The 19,366-nt window shown below is 45.9% G+C and overlaps 1 protein-coding gene across 3 annotated transcripts in view; it reads right to left on the bottom strand.

Moving 5' to 3' along the window:
* LOC121929716 (F-box/LRR-repeat protein 6-like) overlaps positions 1 to 19,366 on the bottom strand; it is a 36,219-nt gene that overhangs the window by 4,518 nt on the left and 12,335 nt on the right. For 2 of the 3 annotated variants that reach the window (XM_042465564.1, XM_042465563.1), the window contains exons 7-13: positions 19,115 to 19,228; positions 17,149 to 17,380; positions 15,197 to 15,446; positions 6,558 to 6,739; positions 5,097 to 5,194; positions 2,052 to 2,244; positions 639 to 724 (exon numbers count right to left, since the gene is read on the bottom strand). In XM_042465564.1, the coding sequence (XP_042321498.1) occupies positions 639 to 724; positions 2,052 to 2,244; positions 5,097 to 5,194; positions 6,558 to 6,739; positions 15,197 to 15,446; positions 17,149 to 17,380; positions 19,115 to 19,228 (1,155 nt within the window). Of the gene's footprint in view, positions 1 to 638; positions 725 to 2,051; positions 2,245 to 5,096; positions 5,195 to 6,557; positions 6,740 to 11,106; positions 11,673 to 15,196; positions 15,447 to 17,148; positions 17,381 to 19,114; positions 19,229 to 19,366 lie in introns of those variants that run through there. The other variant, XM_042465565.1, reaches the window with a different exon arrangement.

Here is a 19,366-nt window from a genome sequence, read left to right as displayed (position 1 = left end):
AATAATAATAATAATAATAATAATAATAATAATAATAATAATAATAATAATAATAATTGTATTTCCCGCTTCTCTCTTCGGATCGAAGAGGGATGACATCAATCCCATGTATAAGTCGAGGGCATGTTTTGGGGCCACAATTCTGGATTTTGCTATGACCCATCATGGGAAAGTCGAGGGTAAAACTTAGGGGCAAAGGACGAAGCAAAGGAAAACAAGGCCAAGCAATGCATAACTATGTGTGCTCATACTAAAGGCTAGATGGATGAGAGAGTAGAAGGGGATCAGTGCTTCCAGGGCATATGCGCGCATATATATATATATATATATATATATATATATATATGGCTTAAAATACAGTACTTACATTGACCCATGGATAAGTCAACTCAGGTTTTTTGGGTCGATTTTTTAACCTAGACTTATACCTGAGTATATATAGAGTAGGTCAAAGCAGCTACCTGCATGCCTAGACTTTCCTTTGGGGTGATGCTATAGGGACCATCGTGGCAAAAGCATGCACCTCGACATTTATCCCTGCAACACTGGGGTCAAAGGGGTCCAGAGGCAAGGCCTCCCCAGCCATGGGGCCCTTTCTTGGCACATCTTTCCCCATCCGCAAACCCACGTTTTCTCACCTCGTATTGGTTTGACAGGTGTGCCAAGGTGAGCACCTCCAAATGGTATCCGTTGATGATCAGGCTGTAGAACAGCTTGCCATAGGCTAGAAGGGAAAGGAAGGAAGGTCGGGTTTATTACAGCAGTTGTAATTATGACTTCATTGTTTTTAAAAATATATCAATCAATCAATCAATCAATCAATATCCTGCCTTTCTCCCCAGAGGGACCTCAAGGCAGCTCACAGATAGAAGCTTTAAAACTGCAATAGAAGTCAAACAATTAAAACGCTTATATATAAAATCACATAAAATATACACAAGTTAGAAACAGACTAAAAACCCACCGGCTCCATAGAACCACATTGATTTTATATATGAATGGTTTCATAAGTTTGCATTGCAAGCTTTTAAATTATGACGGGAACTGCCTTGCATCATCATCATCATCATCATCATCATCATCATCATCATCATCAATTGTATTACTATAGATAAGCTTAAAATTTTATGTATAATTTTTATAGTTTGTTTAATTGTCGTTTTAAGGGCTGGGTGGGAAGACAGGGCTATTACATAGGATATTGTTGGAATTTTAAATTGTAAGCCGCTCTGGTTGTTTCTTTTAACAGAAAAGCGGGATATAAATACATTATTATTATTATTATTATTATTATTATTATTATTCAGGTGGGGCCTGACCAAAGCAGACTAGAGCGGCACTATGACTTCCCTTGATCTGGACACTATACTTCTATTGATGCAGCCTAGAATCGCATTGGCCTTGTTAGCTGCTGCGTTGCACTCTTGACTAATGGTCAACTTGTGGTCTACTAGGTCTCCTAAATCCCTTCCATGCCTTGTCTTGTTAAGGCAGCTAATGTTACAGGCTTCTTTCTTTCACGTAGTTTCAAGACCTCTTTATAAAGGGAGGCTGTCGTATTTTGGGCATATCCTGAGAGAGCAAGACTCATTGGAAAAGGGGATGTATGCTGGGAAAAGAGAGAGACAAAGTGCAGGTGGATCCTGCTCCATCAACTGGACGTCTGCTTGATTCTGATGATTGGTATTTGTCTTGAATTGTCATTTTAAATCTGAGGGCGGGTGGGTCTTTGGGTTATAAGGTTTTATGATATTAATTATTATGTTGTATTGTACTGCATTTTAATGTTGTAAGTCGCCTTGATCCAGTTGGAGAGGCGGGATATTGATGATGATGATGATGATGATGATGATGATGATGATGATGATCCTTTCCATCCAGGAAGGCATCATGGTTGCCCTGGTTTTGCAGGGCCTGAGCCGGGCTGTGGATGACCAGTGAACTTGGAGGTCTCTCGGTCAGAGAGTCGCCATAGGTCCAAGTCAACTTGGCAGCAAATGCCAACAATGCCAGCCAGTCCCCCTCGGTCCCTCCCTGCCTTTGACCATTACCATCCCGCTGGGCTACGTTCCGGACGTAGATCTGGTGCAAGGGCCCTTCGTGCCACAGGATGCCCTTGATGTAGAACTGGTAGTAGTTCTTGGCATGGTTGATGATCAGCCGCCGCTTGTTCATGTTGCTGATGACCAGCCAGAGTCCAGTCAGCATGGCATAGACAAAGAGGACCGAGAAGTCCTGGGAGCCCTGCAGCAGGAACAAGAGGTCAAGCAGAGAGAGATTGGGTGACCAACACACCGGCGGTCCCAGCATCCTCTGCTACTAAATGCTGACCACCTGCTGACCATCCCAGTTGATGGCCTTCCCCATTGCTGGCATTTTCTTTGGCCAACAAGCTTTGGGGAATGGACTGCGATGGGCTTTTAATGGGGTGCTGCGTGGTTGGTTTTTATCTTCTGTCCTCTCACTGAGTGTTTAATTCTTCTTGTTATGGTTGTTGTGTGCCTTCAAGTCATATCTGACTTATGGCAATCTATCACTTAGGGTTTTCTTTGCAAGAGGTACTTTGCCATTGCCATCCTCTGAAATGTTTTGCCCAGAACTGGACACAGTATTATTCCAGGTGGGGCCTGACCAGAGCAGAATAGAGGGGCACTATGACTTCCCTTGATCTCGACACTAGACTTCTGTTGATGCACCCTAGAATCACATTGGTCATTTTAGCTGCCACATCACACTGTTGACTCATGTTCAACTTGTGTTCTACTTGGACTCTCAGATCCCTTTCACACGTAGAAGTCTCCTTAAGCCAGGTGTCCCCCACTTCTATATCTATATATTCGTTTTTCCACCCTAAGTGCAATACCTTACATTTTTCTGTATTGCATATCATTTTGTTAGCTTTGGCCCAGCTTTCTAATCTATTCATGTCATTTTGAATTTGGATCCTGTCCTCTGGGGTATTAGCTACTCCTCCTAGTTTGGTGCTATCTGCAAATCTGAATAGAGCAACCTTCCTAATGCCATGACCCTTTCATAGAATCATAGAGTTGGAAGAGACCACTAGGGCCCTGATCCAGTCCAACCCCATTCTGCCATGCAGGAAATCCAAATCAAAGCATCCCTGACAGATGGCCATCCAGCCTCTGTTTAAAGACCTCCAAGGAAGGAGACTCTATCAAGAACAGAGTGACACTATTATTTCTCTTGATCTAGACACTATACTTCTATTGATGCAGCCTAAAATAGCATTGGCCTTTTTAGCTGCCGCATCACACTGTTCACTCATGTTCAACTTGTGGTCTACTTGGACTCCTAGATCCCTTTCACACGTAGTTTCATTCAGCCAGGTGTCCCCCATAATCCTATATCTGTGCATTTTATTTTTCTGCCCTAAGTGCAATACCTTACATTTCTCCGTGTTGAAGTTCATTTTGTTAGCTTTGGCCCAGCTTTCTAGTCTATTCAGGTCATTTTGAATCTTGATCCTGTCCTCTGGAGTATTAGCTATTCCCCCTAATTTGGTGTCATCTGCAAATTTGATAAGTATGCTTCCAATTCTGTCATCCAGGTCATTGATAAAGATGTTGAATAACACTGGGCCCAGGACAGAGCCCCACTGGACACCCCACTGGTCACTTCTCTCCAGGATGAAAAGGAGCCATTGTTGAGCACCCTTTGGGTTCGGTTGGTCAACCAATTACAAATCCACTTAACAGTTGCCTTGTCCAGCCCACATTTTACAAGCTTGTTTGCAAGAATATCATGGGAAACCTTGTCAAAGGCCTTACTGAAATCAAGATATACTACATCCACAGCATTCCCTTCATCTACCAAGCTAGTAATTTTATCAAAGAAAGAGATCAGGTTTGTCTGGCATGACTTGTTTCTCTGAAACCCATGTTGACTTTTTGTGATGATGGCATTGCCTTCTAGATGTTCACAGACTTTGTTTAATGATCTGCTCCAGAATCTTTCCTGGGATTGATCTCAGACTAACTGGAGGATCATTGTTGGGATCCCCTTTTCCCCCCTTTTGAAGATGGGGACAACGTTTGCCCTCCTCCAGTCGGCTGGGACTTCTCCTCTTCTCCAGGAGTCTTCAAAGACTATTATTGCCAATGGCTCCGATATTACATTTGCCAGTTCTTTTAATACCCTTGGATAGAGTTCATCTGGTCCCGGAGACTTATATTCATTTAGATTAACAAGGCGTTCCTCTACTATCTCTTTACTTATTCTGTACTGAAATGCCCCTATTCTGTCCTCTGCTCCATTATCCTCAGGTTGAGCCCCTTTTCCTTTTCTGAGAAGACGGAGGCAAAGAAGGTCTTGAGGAATTCTGCCTTTTCTCTGTCTTCTGTTAGCATTTTGCCATCTTCTCCATTCAGTGAACCTACCCTTTCCTCCTCCTTACTTTTGCTGCGGACATATCCAAAAAAGCCCTTTTTGTTGTTCTTAACCTCTCTAGCAAGACTGAGTTCATTCTGCGCTTGAGCTTTTCTGACTTTACCCTACAAATGCCTGCTATTTCTTTGAATTCCTTTTTTGTGATTTCCCCCTTTTTCCATTTCTTATACATCTTCGGTTTCAAACTCATCTCCGTTGGAAGTTCCTTAGTCATCCATCCTGGTTTCTTCCTTTAATACAGTTCCTCATGTTGTGCTGACCCCCAACCATACAGGAGCGGTGTCTCGGTTCCTAAAACCATAGGAAATACAGTGCGCCCTTGCTTTACACGGGGGATCCGTTCCGGACTCCCCCGTGTAAAGCAAATACCGCCTATGCTCGAGCCCCTTTTAAATGAATGGGGCTTGTGCACACGGCAGCGCAGCAGCTTGTGTGCACCACAAACACAAGGCCCATTAGTCCCTATGGGACATGCTGCTCCTTCTCCCCGTGAGGCTTTCAGCGTATGATGTGGGTGCACTGTATGTGTTTTCCAATGGTCTTAGGTGACCCCTGTGAAAGGGTCATTTGACCCCCAAAGGGGTCACGACTCACAAATTGAGAACCTCTGGAATAGTGGTAGCACAATGACCCAGAGGAAAAGGGAACTTGGCAAACAGTCGGAGCGTCCTGGGGTTACGTTTATTCACCTTCTCTGCTCTGAAGTAGAAGACACTGGCCACCAGAGAGACCACAAAGATCAAGGCTCCTTTCCAGATCAGGTCCTTGTAGTACTCCATGACAAACACTGCAGGAAGGAGGGACAAAGGGATGCGGTCAAAGCCCACCTCCTCAATGGACCCCAGCTAGGAACCGCAGCCCACCCACCCTCCACCTCTCTCTCTTTGGAATGTCAAAACTCTCTCACACACACAACCCTTGCACAAAAATGCAACTTCCTGAAGGTATTTTCAGAGCGGCTCTCTCGCCCTGAGATCCTGCCTCTTAATTATGCCCCTTCCTCCTAGAGTTGGGACTTAACGGGGCTCACAAGGGAACACTGACTCAAAACTTACCCAAGCAATGGGCATCATTTCATTTGAACAGTATGAAATTATAGTGAAGCACTTAGACCGGGCTCTACAGGCAAATGGTTATTCCAGCGCTGTATAAACAAAGTGCTATATAAATAAAGCATAATAATCATAATCATCATCATCATCATCATAATAATAATAATAATAATAATAATGGCTGCCAGGCCCAGGAAAACCCAGAGGAGGGAAGACAAGCAGCCCCCCCCAGTTTAGCGCATGCCATGCAGCTGCGGACAAGTCTCCATAGGGACCCCCAAACGCAGTGTGCAAACAAGGATCAAGGAACGCTGCAGACTGGGCCAGCCAGAAAAACCAGCCGTAGCAGAACATGCCACTAACCATCCTGGGCATAAAACACTGTTTGAAAACACTGAAGTTCTGGACCATGCCAACCACTGCCATGTCAGGATGCACAGAGAAGCCATTGAGATCCACAAACACCTGGACAATTTCAACAGGAAAGAGGAATCCCTGAAAGTGAACACGGTTTGGCTACTATTCCTGAGGAATAGCAAAATGAGGACCCAGCAAATGCAAATGGGAAACCACTCAGAGTCAGGGGCTTCCCAGCAGATCATGATCCCCAATTAGCAGACACTCCTCCTGCTTTGCATTAGCCTCTCAGCCTGAGGCCGGCCTTCAGCACAGAACAAGACACAGATTAACACAGGAATCACTCCTCCTCACCCAGGGTCACCCAGTGTGTACACACACACACACACACACACACACACACACCCCTCTCTCTTCCATGTTAACATTCTCTGAAGATGCCAGCCACAAATGCTGGCAAAACATCAAGAATAAACCCTTCTAAAACACGTCCACAGAGCCTGAAAACCCCACAAAAACTATTTACATGTCAGTTAACCCATCAGTTACATTCTCATAGATCTGGCTCAAGGTATGAACCGTAACAAAATGGAACCTGCTGCAATCCCAATATCCACCATGAGATATAACCATTCCTGGCAGGGGCTCTCTTAGCAGCTGCTGCCTATTGAGCAAAGGATGGCATAGATCGGGGAGCTACTGGACCCTTGCTCCAAGGGGACCCTTCAAGGACCAACTCACCCTTGGGCTGCTGCAGCTGGAACGGGAAGTATTTGTTCTCCTGGAGCTTCTCAGTCAGTTTCTTCTCCGAGTGGAAGAAGTTGAAATGCCAGAGGGCCAGGGAGCCTTTGAAGGGAGACACGGGCATCTTGCTGGGCCCTATAGGGAACGTCTGCAGGGCTCTCTGCCTGGAAGAAGAAACCCTGGAAAGGAGAGAGAGGGGGAACCCATCGGGTGGTGGGTCTGCCCCAAACCCACGCCTGGCAAACTAGGCACCCGGGGCAGCGGAGGTGAAAGCGGAGACCCCAAGAGAGCCCTTGGGTAGTTGTGGGTCTCAGGAGCAGCCTGACCCCCGGTCTCTGTTTTGCAAACCTTGGGTCAGGCAGCCGTGGGGAGGAAGGGCCAGAAAAAGACTAGGGTTGCTCAGCGTGGCATCTGAAGAAATTGGACCAAAACTTCTGCTGCAACATCTTTTGCACAGTTAGCCTCAAAGGTGCCACAAGATCCCTTCGCATCCTGATATTTTCAGACCAACATAGCAGTGTCTCTAAATTAATACATGTAGTCATAGAATCACAGGATCCTAGAGTTGGAAGAGACCTCAAGAAGGGCCTTGATCCAGTCCAACCCCAGTCTTCTGCCATGCAGGAACTCTCAGTCAAAGCAGCCCCATTGACAGATGGCCATCCGGCCTCTGTTTAAAGGCCTCCAAAGAAGGAGACTCCACCATCATCCAAGGGATTGTCTTCCACTGTCAAACAGCTCTTGTACTCTCAGGAAGCTCCTCCTAATGTTGAGCTGGAATCTCTTTTCCTGGAGCTTGCATCCATTGCTCCTTTGGCTCCTATTCTCTGGAGCAGCAGAAAACAAGCTTGCTCCTGCCTCAATATGAGATCCCTTCAAATACTTAAACAGGGCTATCACATCACCTCTCAGAATCACAGATTCATAGAGTTGGAAGAGACCTTTGCATTTCTATTGCTCTTGCTATTCATAGCTCTGCTAATGGATGGGGATTTCTGAATATGTTTCAGTTCAACTGGTCCCTGCATGTTTCCTGGATAGAAAGAAACCACTGAAGCCAAAGGGCACAGGTTTAGTGCCAATCCTTGAAACACAACGGAAGAAAATCATTGCTGATCCAGCAAAGCAAATCGCCTGAAGTGCACTGTTCTCTCTTTAAATACTTGGAGGGATGTGGTATAAAAGATGGAGCCAGCTTGTTTTCGGCTGCTCCAGAGCAAAGGACCCAGAGCAATGGGTTCAAACTGCCATAGACTTCCTCAGAGAGCCTCCTTCTTTGGAGGTCTTTCAATAGCCACCGGATTGGCATCTTTAGGAAAGGCTTGAGTGCGAGTTCCTCTATGGCAGCAGGTTGGACTATGGGAGATGGCCCTTGCAGTCTCTTCCCATTCTATGACCCTGTGCAAAGGTTACTACATTTAATCATTAACATGCTCCAAATTGATTAAATGGCATTTTATGTTAGAGAGGGAGAAAATACAGGTAATGAATTCCACTTCGTAGCTTTTTGACTTAATTTTAAATGGGAATTTAACATGAACCCAATAGTTGACCTCTGGTGTCCCTTTGCTATTGGCGATGCTATCATTCTGAGGTCTCCCACACAGAAAAATGGACGCCTCTTCGCTCTCCGGTCCGCCTTCCTGCATAGCAACTTCCACCTTGGAGGGAAAAAGGGAGATGGCCCAGAGTCCAAAATGACTCCAAGGGTTTCAGTGTAATAGCTGCCTCCAGCTGGCCATTCAACCCTACCTGAGCCTCTGGCAGCCCACACGCCATGGCAACTGTGGGCAACAGAACCCCACATCCCCATGGAGACTGGGCATGCTCTCCGCACGACCCACGCCAGGCCTTTGGGAAAGGAAGGCAACGGAAGTGGTCACGAACCATAAAACCAGAGGGTTGGAAGGGACCCTAAGGGTCAGGAGTCAACAGTGTGATGTGGCAGCTAAAAAGGCCAATGCAATTCTAGGCTGCATTAATAGAAGTACAGTGTCTAGATCAAGGGAAGTCATAGTGCCCCTCTATTCTGCTTTGGTCAGGCCCCACCTGGAATAACACTGTGTCCATGACTGGGCACAAACAATTCAAAAAGGACATTGAGAAACTGGAGCCATGTGTCCAAAGGAGGGCAACTACAATGGTGAAGGGTCTGGAAACCATGAAGCCCTATGAGGAACGACTGAGCGAGCTGGAGATGTTTAGCCTGGAGAAGAGAAGGTTAAGGGGTGATATGATAGCCCTGTTTAAATATTTGAAGGGATGCCATATTGAGGAGGGAGCAAGCTTGTTTTCTGCTGCTCCAAAGATTAGAATAAGGGACAATGGAGTCAAAGGAAAAGGGATTCCACCTTAATATTAGGAGGAACTTCCTGAGAGTAAGGGTGGTTCAACAGAGGAACACACTCCCTTGGAGAGCAATGGAGCCTCCTTCTTCAGAGGTCTTTAAACGGAGGCTGGATGGCCATCTGTCAATGGGGATGCTTTGATGGAGCGTTCCTGCATGGCAGAAGGAGGTTGGACTGGATGGTCCTTCTTGGGGTCTCTTCCAACTACGATTCTATGATCTGCTCTATCCCCTTCCCAATGCAGGAAAGCCAAAGCTAAAGCCCCCTGGACAGATGGCCAAGCAGAGGCGAGGAGGGGCAAGATCTTGTAAAATCAAATGTTCTTCTTTTTTAATAACTTTAGCATCTTAACCACTCTCTTGACGTTGCTTAGGCACATGTGTCCCAGTTTCCACCTGTGGAGTGTTGGAAGGGATGTGACGTGACTTTTCAGGTAGATGCATAGAGTTGGAAGAGACCCCAAGGGACCTAATCCAGTTCCACCCCATTCTGCCATGCAGGAAGACACCATCCAAGCCCTCCCTGTGACAAACGTCACTGCTTTCTGCTAATGAAAAGGCATGGACCAGGAGCTATGGGATAACCATTATATTCATGTTTTAACGTGACAAGAGTGAATATATGCTCCTTTTAATATGAATAGCGCATGTTCTTTCAACCCTTCTTCCCGCCCCCTTTCCAACCTCTTCTGTAAATTGTGGGGTTCCTTGGTTCCTCTCTCTCACTCGCCTAAATATGCCATGCTCCAGTCATCTGGAGTCTCACTGAGCATGCGCAAGGGGGCCAATGTGCAATTAAGAATCCACCGATGTGATGGTTTACTTTGCATGGAATCTGGGTCATGTTTGGGGAGGCCATTGCAGCGAATTTAAGGTGTGATAAGGAATCCCGTAATTGCGTGGATTTTCGAATTGCCCGCGCTATTTTCTCTTTCGAAATTGAGAGCCTCCCGTCGCACGTGATAAACTCCGTTGAGGTGGAATCTCTTTTCCTGCAGTTTGCATCCATTGCATTGAACTGATGAATTCAAATTCCTAGAAAGGTAATGCCAGCAAGGTATTCACACTGGATTTGGCCATCTGTAATCTGTGCCCTTTGAAGGAGTCAGATGTAGGCAAACTGGACCTCGTACTATTACAGTGGGGTTTGGTTCCAGGACTCTTTGTGGATACCAAAATCCATGGATGCCCAAGTTCCATTAAACATAATGGCACAGCACAATGGTGTCCCTTATACAAAATGGAAAACCAAGGTTTGCTATTTGGAATTTATACTTTTTGCATTATTTTCAAGCTGTGGATGCCTGAATCTGTGGAAAAGGAGAACTGGCGGAATTATTATCATCAGATGTATTTGTATGCCGCTCTTTTCCCAGAACTGGAACTCAGAGCGACTTCACAATATTAAAAAAACAATACAATTAAAAACATAGAAAAGAGGTGCATTAAAAGGAATTAAACTATTACAATGTTAAAATAGATAGCTATTAAAAGAATAAAATGCATTTTAAACAGATAGAACTGTATAAAACACTTTAAAATGAAACAACATCCCAAGCCAGTCCTTTACAACCGTCCTGTTTCAAAAGCCTGTACTGTATGAGGTGGGCTTTGAATGATTTCTGAATCACACTTTTGCCATAAGTAGCAAACCTAGTGGCACTAAATAACCACAGTTTCCCCTGAACTTCTTGCTCCCATTTTGGGAGGGGAAACGGCTTGGGTCCCAGAGGCAGGAAAAAGACCGAATCAGGGAACGGCTGACAAGAGTAAGGAAATCTTTTAGCAAAAGTCTTTATGTTGCTCTGATGACTCAGGCAGTTTGACTTTAACTGCCACAGCCCCATCCTACAGAATTCTGGGAGTTGTAGTTTTTGTAGGGCACCAGCACTCTTGGACAAAGAAGGCTAAAGGCCTTGTAAAGCTACACATCTCAGGATCCCACAGGATGGAGCTACAGCACTTAAAAGTGGTGTCAAACTGCAGTATTTCTACAGCACAGACGCACCCTCAGACTCAAATGCGTCACAAGAGGTTACTCTTGTGACAACCCTTTAACAATCAGTTACTCAAGAGACCAAAGTGCCGGCGTTCGCAACAAGGAAAGCTAGACCTTCTTGATTTGTGGGGAATAACAGACTCAATGCGTTTCTATCAAATAGGTCTTTTAATCTGAGGATTTTATGGCCTATTGACTATAAATAAAGACAGTGATCGTTCAGTAGTTCCCTTTGCACCCTTTAAGTCCCCTTATAACCAGAGAGAAATGATGGGTCCCATCCAGAGTGGAAATTAAAAAAAACACAACACCTTTTATTCAGGTAGAGTTTGCATCTACAAACATTAGAAAAGACAACAGAAACAAGGTACAAAAAAGAGGGAGGGCTTGGCAGCCCAAATACCAACATCCCCAGCCACCATACAGTGCAGGTGAATTTGTTTCTGGCCTCTTTGCTGCCCACGGTCCTTGCAAAGGGCATGGAGACTGGCACCCTGGCAACACCCATCCTGGGAAACTCCAGAACCTGATCAGCCAAGGAAGACAGAGACTATACCAGCAACGGAGGCTCTGCAGGGTCTTTGGAGGCTGAGCTGCTCATGTGGTGCCTTCTGGTCCAGCAGACTCCTCTGAGCTGGCCAAGAGCTGGCGCAAGCACTGACGGATCTCGTCGCGACCACGATACACCTTCTTCATCCCTCTTGGCAAATGGCGGCAGGAGGAAAGGTTGAGGTAGTTGAGGGCAGGGCAGCTAGCAATCAGGGAGCTTGCAGGACCAGAAGGAGGGAGACAGGAATTGAATTAGCCAGATGCCCATGTTAAGGAAAATGCAACATGGGATATACAGTAGTAGAAATAAAACATGTACCTGTATGTGAAAGTCACAATGACTAAGCAAGAGCAATTAAGAAGCCACACAGGTGTAAAAGCTAATGTAATTTAGAAGTCTTGAATGTCAAGGACAGAATTATTGAATGTACAATTGGAAACACCTGAGATTCATTAAGTCTACAAGGTGAAATGATGAAATTCTTAAGTATGGGATGAACTATGTGAACCAATCAAAATGAATGCACACGGCCACTGGGTGGAAACTGACTAGTAGGTGGTGATTAACAATGGCTATAATAATTGCTATGATTGCTAATGTATTTTGTGGGTAGTTGTGGATAGTTGGAGTGTTTTGGAGATATTGGAGATTATAGAGATTGTAAGGGCATTAGTATTTGTATATAGTAGAATAAAGTAGATCTTTTATATAAGACTACTGAGTTGTCTGGTGTCTTGAGGAAGATACAAGAGCCAGCAGGATCCTGGAGAAGTTTGGAGACTTCTGAGGAAGAAGAGTCAGAAGGCTTGGAGAGTTTGTCAGGGTCTTCAGCCTATTCTCTGAAACTCTGCTGCTTTGGAGAAAAGCATTAACCACTGGCCAAAACTGGTCAGCACCGCTGCATAACAAGGTGGTGAGTTAGAGCCAGAGGTGAAGAGCTACAACTCCCATCATCCCTGACAGCCCAGTGCTCTGTGCCCACTCCGCCCCCCACTTGAGGAACTGGCAAAGCTAACGTCAAGGCCAACAGCGCAAATAAATACAGAGTTTGCAACCTCAGAGCTTCAACGTGGCTGTGCTTTCCCAGCTGCCTACAGAAATGAGCATTCAGAGCCTGGGAGAAAAGCCCCCTCCTCTCTGCCCCCGTCGTATCTGCCTTCCAGCAGAATTTAATGGCAGAGCGACACTAAGGCCACAAATGCATCAGGTGAGTCATAAAAAGGAACAGGCAGAAGACGCTTAGTGCCCTGTCTCTGCCCCAGCTCATTAAAATGGCATTGCATTAAAAATGGAGGAAAGATCTAAATAGTCTCTAAACAAACGGCAGAAATGTGGAAGAGCACAAAGGTCTTGCCAGCTAGCTGGTAGGACCATGAATGCGCTCCCAGAGGAGAGCAGGACAAGCAAAGTGGAAGAACGGACAAAGAGAGGAGGGACTGCCTGTAGGTGGGCCCTGATGGAGAGACCCTTCTGGGACTCGAGTTCGAGAACAACAACAAAAAGGATCTAAGAATGGCTGAATCTTTTGAGGCTCCCAGGGGAAGCTTCCCCGCCAGGCAAGCAAAGTGCTAGGAGAGACCTTTAACTGCTGCTGGTAAGTCTCTGTTTCCACAAAGCACCAGCTAGGAGTGCAGGACTGGAGCTTGGGAAGTTACTTTTTAAGCAAATAATTAGTTACCAAGACCTAGCCAACTAGTAGTTGTTCCAACTTACGATGCTAAGATGAACCTGTGATGGGGTTTATTTAACTAGGCTTCTTCAGACAAGTGCTGACATGACTGCTTGCCTCTGAGTCTAAGAGAGCATGACTCATCCATGGTCACCAAGTGGATTTCCATGGCTCAGCAGGGATTTGAACACTGGTCTCCCAGTTCAGCATTCAAATCACTACAACACAGGGGCTATGGATTCCTTCAGAAGAGGTTGGCCATGATTGCCTTCCTTTAATGCTGCATGAGTGACTTGGTCATGATCACTCATTGCGTTTCTGTGGCTGAGTGGGGGATTCGAACCCTGGCCTCTTGAAGCTGTACTCCAATGCTCAAACCACTATTCCATATTGCCTCTTCTAGGGTTTCCTTGCTAAGATTTGTTCAGAGGAGGTATGCCATTGCCTTAAGCTGAAAGAATGTGAGTTTTCACCCAGTGGGTTTCCAGGCCTGAGCATGGATTTTTAACCTGGTCTCCCAGGTCCTAGTCTGGCACTCAAACCACAACACTCACTGGTCCCCCAATTGGCATCCTACACAAAGTACATCTTTCAGCCAAATGTGTCACCTGCAATGGCTTTTCTTCATCGAACACATACAAGAGTCTCAGCCTCTGTCAGCATCCCATATCCGTAATGCAAACCCACCATTGCCACTGGACAAGGGCCACGTGGACGTTCCCTGGTTCTGGCCTCCAGCCTGTGGAACGCTCCCCCAGAGTACTTACACTGTTGTCTTTCTGGCACCGCAAAAAGGCCTCAGAATTTTCTTGAGGTGCTTTTTGTGTGCGCAGTTAGACCATTTCCAAGAGCAGGAAGAGGTCTACTTCCCGAGGCCACCAAGATGAGGCAGAAAGTTAAAGCAACTTCCTAGATTTATTTATGACATGACACATGTTTAGCTACCTGCAGAAGGAAGACAGAGGGCCTTCTCCCTCCCAAATAAGAATTCTGGCATCCCCAGTGAAATTTTCTTTCAGTCTCCAAATGTCTAGCATTGCTGCCACTTAAACCTTTGCTGGGCATTCAGAAATCCAGTTCAGTATCCAAAGAAAAGGGATTAGGCAAAGTGGCCCAGGGAAGGTAGAGTTTTAGGTGGGAACAATTTTCAAGGTCTCATCTCTGCAACATCAGAAATATGGGGACTGAAGGAAAATTTTATTGGAGAGCAGAATTCTTATTTGGAAGGCAATGTCCAACTGTCGTGGATGCTTGGACTGAGAGTTCCTGCATGGCAGAATGGAGTTGGACTGGATGGCCCTTGGGGTCTCTTCCAACGCTATGATTCTATGGACTCTGACTCATAGAATGAAGCAGTAGACATGCTGGAACCTTCTGTTGAACCAGAGCAGGAGAAGGTTCTAGAGTCCAGAGACTGAGAGTCCTGCTGCCCATTCAGATGCAGACGTCAACTTACCCGTACCTACCTTTGCCAAGTGGAGACAACAAAGGGAGGGCTTGAGGAGGGCTCAGAGGATTTATAGGAAGCACCAGTTAATTCAGCAGCAGCCTGACTGAGCTGTTGATCTATAAATTCCTAGCCCTGACCTTCAGGAGTTGTCAGAGATTAACTGACCTACCTGGCTTCCTGTCAGATTCCTGAACTCTGTGCTTGACCTGGACTGCGTTTGTAGACTCTGGATACCAAATACCTGATACTACTGAACTCTGACGGACCTGAAGCTTATGAATGAACTCTATTTGGGACTTAAAGCTTGTATTTATTAAGTAAAATAAGTGCTGAACTGTAAGCTGCTCTGTTAACATGTTTGTTCATTAGCTGGTGTCTACTATCAGCTGCGTAGCAATCAGTCTTTGGCTGGTTGCCTGGACTGTGCATTGGGCAGCTACATCCCCAGGTCCTGCCTCTTCTCTGATTAGTTAAAAATAGCAAACCGTGATTCTCTCAATACAGCCCACTTTCCTGTTACAAGCTAAAAAGTGGAGATAAAGAAGGTGAGTCCCATTTTGAGATGGAGTGCGTAGAGAAAAAGGAAAACCTCTGGGAAACCGCTTCCTGCACCTGGCTCACCTGATGGTTCTGTGGGTGATCTTGGTCCCCGTGAGGCTGAGGGAACGCAGGGCCGGCTCCCCTCTTGTGCCCTCCTTCTGACAGAAAGCAGCCATGCCCTCCTCCAGATCATGCTCATTGAAGCTCTGTCCGGTGAGGTCCAGCTCCCGCAGGCTATGGCTCCACTTCCAGGTGATGAGAGGGCAGCCTTCAAGGGGCAGGTGGAGGTGGATGGCGCTGCAGTACAGGCCCAGGTAAAGCTGCTCTAGGTCTGAAGAACATATCTGACATTAGGAGGGAGGAGCGTAACAGCCATCAGAACTCGCACACAAGACTTTAAAGATGACACGGAATCATAAAACCATAAAGCTGGAAGGCATCGCAAGGGCCTCCCTCCGCCATGCAGAAGTTTACAGCAATGGTGCTCCCAAAAGAGGTTATAAGCATGCACACAAATGTCAAATGACAAGAAAGGAGATTTCAGCTAAACATTAAGAAAAACTTGCTGACTGTACAAGCTGTTTGACTGTGGAAGGTGGACTGTCTTGTGGAGTGGTGGACACTCCTTTTTCAGAGGCCTTTAAACAAAGGTTGGGTGGGAATTTTTGGGGGGGGGGGTGCTTTGTGTATTCCTGCATGGCAGAAGGTTAATAAGCTTTATTATTGGTTGGACTAGATTGCCCTTATCATCCCGTTCAGCTCTAAGATTCAATAATTCAATGATTCCTAAAATGCAGGGAGTGATACCTAGTCTCTATTTTATACCCAATGGCCTTTCTTGGGTGGGTACTTCACACTATGTGTGAAAGAGATCTAGGAGTCCAAGTAGACCACAAACTGAACATGAGTCAACAGTGTGATGTGGCAGCTAAAAAGGCCAATGCAATTTTAGGCTACATCAATAAAAGTATAGTGTCTAGATCAAGCGAAGTCATGGTGCCTCTCTATTCTGCTCTGGTCAGGCCCCACCTGGAATATTGTGTCCAGTTCTGGGCGCAACAATTCAAAAAGGACATTGAGAACCTGGAGCCAGGTGTCCAAAGGAGGGCGACTAAAATGGTGAAAGGTCTGGAAACCATGAAGCCCTATGAGGAACGACTCAGGGAGCTGGGGATGTTCAGCCTGGAGAAGAGAAGGTTAAGAGGTGATATGATAGCCCTGTTTAAATATTTGAAAGGATGTCATACTGAGGAGGGAGCAAGCTTGTTTTCTGCTGCTCCAGAGAACAGGATCCAATGGAGCAATGGATGCAAGCTGCAGGAGAAGAGATTCCAGATCAACATTAAGAGGAACTTCCTGACAGTAAGGGCTGTTCAACAGTGGAACAAACTCCCTCAGAGAGTGGTGGAGTCTCCTTCTTTGGAGGTCTTTAAGCAGAGGCTGGATGACCATCTGTCAGGGATACTTTGATTGAGAGTTCCTGCATGGCAGAAGGGGTTGGTCTGGATGGCCCTTGTGGTATCTTCTAACTCTACAATTCTATGATTCGAGATGCACCAATATATATCACGTTAGCCTGAGTGAAGGGCAGGACAGAAAGTGGTACAAAAAATACAGAGGCATATGGGCCTTCTAAACCTCAACTGAGCAAAGCATGTTCCATGCAAGGCCATTTCTGTGGCCCACAAAGTGTCCCTACACATCCACTTAAATCTGTCATTCCCAAATTCATCACAGCCTCAAGATAACATCTGATGTGCCCCCCTCAAAGCCTCTCTGGGGGCACTTCAGGGCATTTTGGAATATTTTTGGGTTCCTTGAAGTTTTCCAGGCCCTTTTCCTGAACACGAAGCAGACAGGTGGTCTCTTTCTGTTTTGGGGGAAAACCTGTACATGCCTGAAAAGGGTAAAGATGATAACAAAACACCCCCAAAATGTGGTAAATGGCACCAACATATAAGGGGAAATGTGGCAAGGGATGTGTGAAAATGGGAGGGTCTTTCTCTCAACACTCCCCCCCATTCTAAACCCACCTGGGCATGGCAGCAGCTCCAGCCCCTTGGGTGTGACACGGAAGCAGCCACGCAGGTCCAGCACACGGAGTTTGGTGGAGGCGCACAGGATCCGGCGCAGCATGTTGTTGTCAACGAAGGAGAAGGAGGTGGTGGCCAGGCAGAGCTCCTCCAGCTGCGGGAATCCGGGGGACTGTGGAGCTGAGGAGGGGATGGATTTCGGGTAGCAGATGACATTCAGCAATCTCAGCACCTGGTAGGAGGCGGCACAAACCAAACAGCAGAGTGAAGAAAGGCCAAAGGAAAATGTAGAAGCAGCTGCCCCTGTGCACATCTAGCAGAGAGCAGCCTAAATGGTGAATGGTTTGGACACCACTGAGTCCCATCAGGAGCAGCTTAGGGAGCCTGGGTCTGTTTAGCCTGGAGAAGAGATGGTTAAGAGGTGATATGATAGCCCTGTTTAAGTATCTGAAGTGGTGTTATGTTGAGGAGGGAGCAAGCTTGTTTTCTGCTGCTCCAGAGAATAGGACACAATGGAGCAATGGATAAAAGCTACAGGAAAAGAGAGTCCACTTCAACATTAGGAGGAATTTCTTCAGGGTAAGAGCTGTTTAACAGTGGAACAGACTCCCTTGGAAGACGGTGCAGTCCCCTTCTTTGGATGTTTTCCAGCAGATGCTGGATGCCCATCTGTCGGAGGTGCTTTTATTATTTGTCTTATTTGTGGTTTGTCTAGTAACTTTGTCATATTGTTATGTATTTTTAACAATGTTTTATTGTTTAATTTTATACTTGGGAGGGAGGGTTGGGCTGGGGTCTTGTGGGGCTTGTTTTTATTGTTGTATATTTTATAAACTTTGCTGTTACCCGCCCTGATTCTCAAAACGGAAGAGGCGGGATATAAATAAATATTTATTATTATTATTATTTGATTGTGTCTTCCTGCATGGCAGAAGGGGGGTCAGACTGGATGGCCCGGGGGATCTCCTCCAACTCTAGGATCCTATGATTCTACACAATTCATCAATAAGCAAACTATCCACTGGAATCATAAAGACAGGAAGTCAATGAGTTGAGATCCCCAGTACAGGCCACCCCCTTTAACAAAGCCTTGCACAACGAAACTCAGGCCCATGACCTCCCTGGATGGCATCCATCCATCTGGCTGCTGTCTTCCCCTCTTTCTACTTCCCTCCACCTTTCCTAGCATTGCGGTCTTTTCTAATGAGCCATGCTTTCTCATGATGTGGCCAAAGTATAACAGCCTCAGCTTGACAATCTTGGCTTCCAGGGAGATTTCTGGCTTGATTTCTTCTCAGACTTACTTGTTGGTCTTTTTTGCTGTCCACAGTATCCTCAGCACTCTTCTCCAGCACCATATCTCAAACGAATTGACTTTTGTTTTATTCACTTTCTTCATTGTCCAGTTCTCACATCCATCCATGGTGATGGCCATCCATGGTCACGGGGAATACAGTGACATGGACAATCTTGACTTTGGTATTCAATTACAGTGTATATATCTTTACACTTTAGGATGTTGCCTAGTTCTTTCACAGTCCTAGTCTTCTCCTGATTTCCTGACCCTATTCCAGTCAATGATTTGATCCAAAGTATGGGAAGTCTTTAACTATTTCAATTTCCTCTTCATGTACACTGAATGTGTTTGTTACCTGAGAGTAAAAAAAAAATCTCTCATGGGAACAGGCTATTGGTCTCACTGAAGTTGTGGCATGGGAAATGGGATCTGACAATGAAGATTCTAGTGTTGTTCTCTACTGGGCTGTGTACCTTATTTATCCTCCCTCCCTTCCTTCCTCCCTCCCTCTCTCCCACTTCTATGCTATTGCTCCTGGAACAGCCCTCATGAATATGGAGAAAGGAGAGTACATTTTGGAATGGCTCCCATCTGCCTTAATGAGGCCTTGGCCCCAGGGCTATGAGTCAGTGTCACCTGAGAGAACTCTTCAAGTTAAACCATGCTCACCTGAAGTTTTGGGCAGGCTGCTTGAAGCTGTTCAATGGGGAGCTGGAAGTGTTGGGTGCTTTGCTTTATCTCCGTGTTCACCTCTAGAAGCTGCAGCTCTGGGCAGCTGCCATTCTGGAAGGGAAAGTCAGACATAGATGGCTAATGGGAAAAGCACAAGGACCCAGCCTCACACATCAACACCCAAATTCAAGGAGGAAACGTCATTCTGCACTCCCTCCAGTCTAGCTTCAAACAGTGATAGGGACCCTG

This window comes from Sceloporus undulatus, chromosome 4, assembly GCF_019175285.1.
Source record: "Sceloporus undulatus isolate JIND9_A2432 ecotype Alabama chromosome 4, SceUnd_v1.1, whole genome shotgun sequence".
NCBI lineage: Eukaryota > Metazoa > Chordata > Lepidosauria > Squamata > Phrynosomatidae > Sceloporus > Sceloporus undulatus.
Note: the sequence above shows the minus strand (reverse complement) of the source record. Positions and strands in the feature narration are given on the sequence as shown.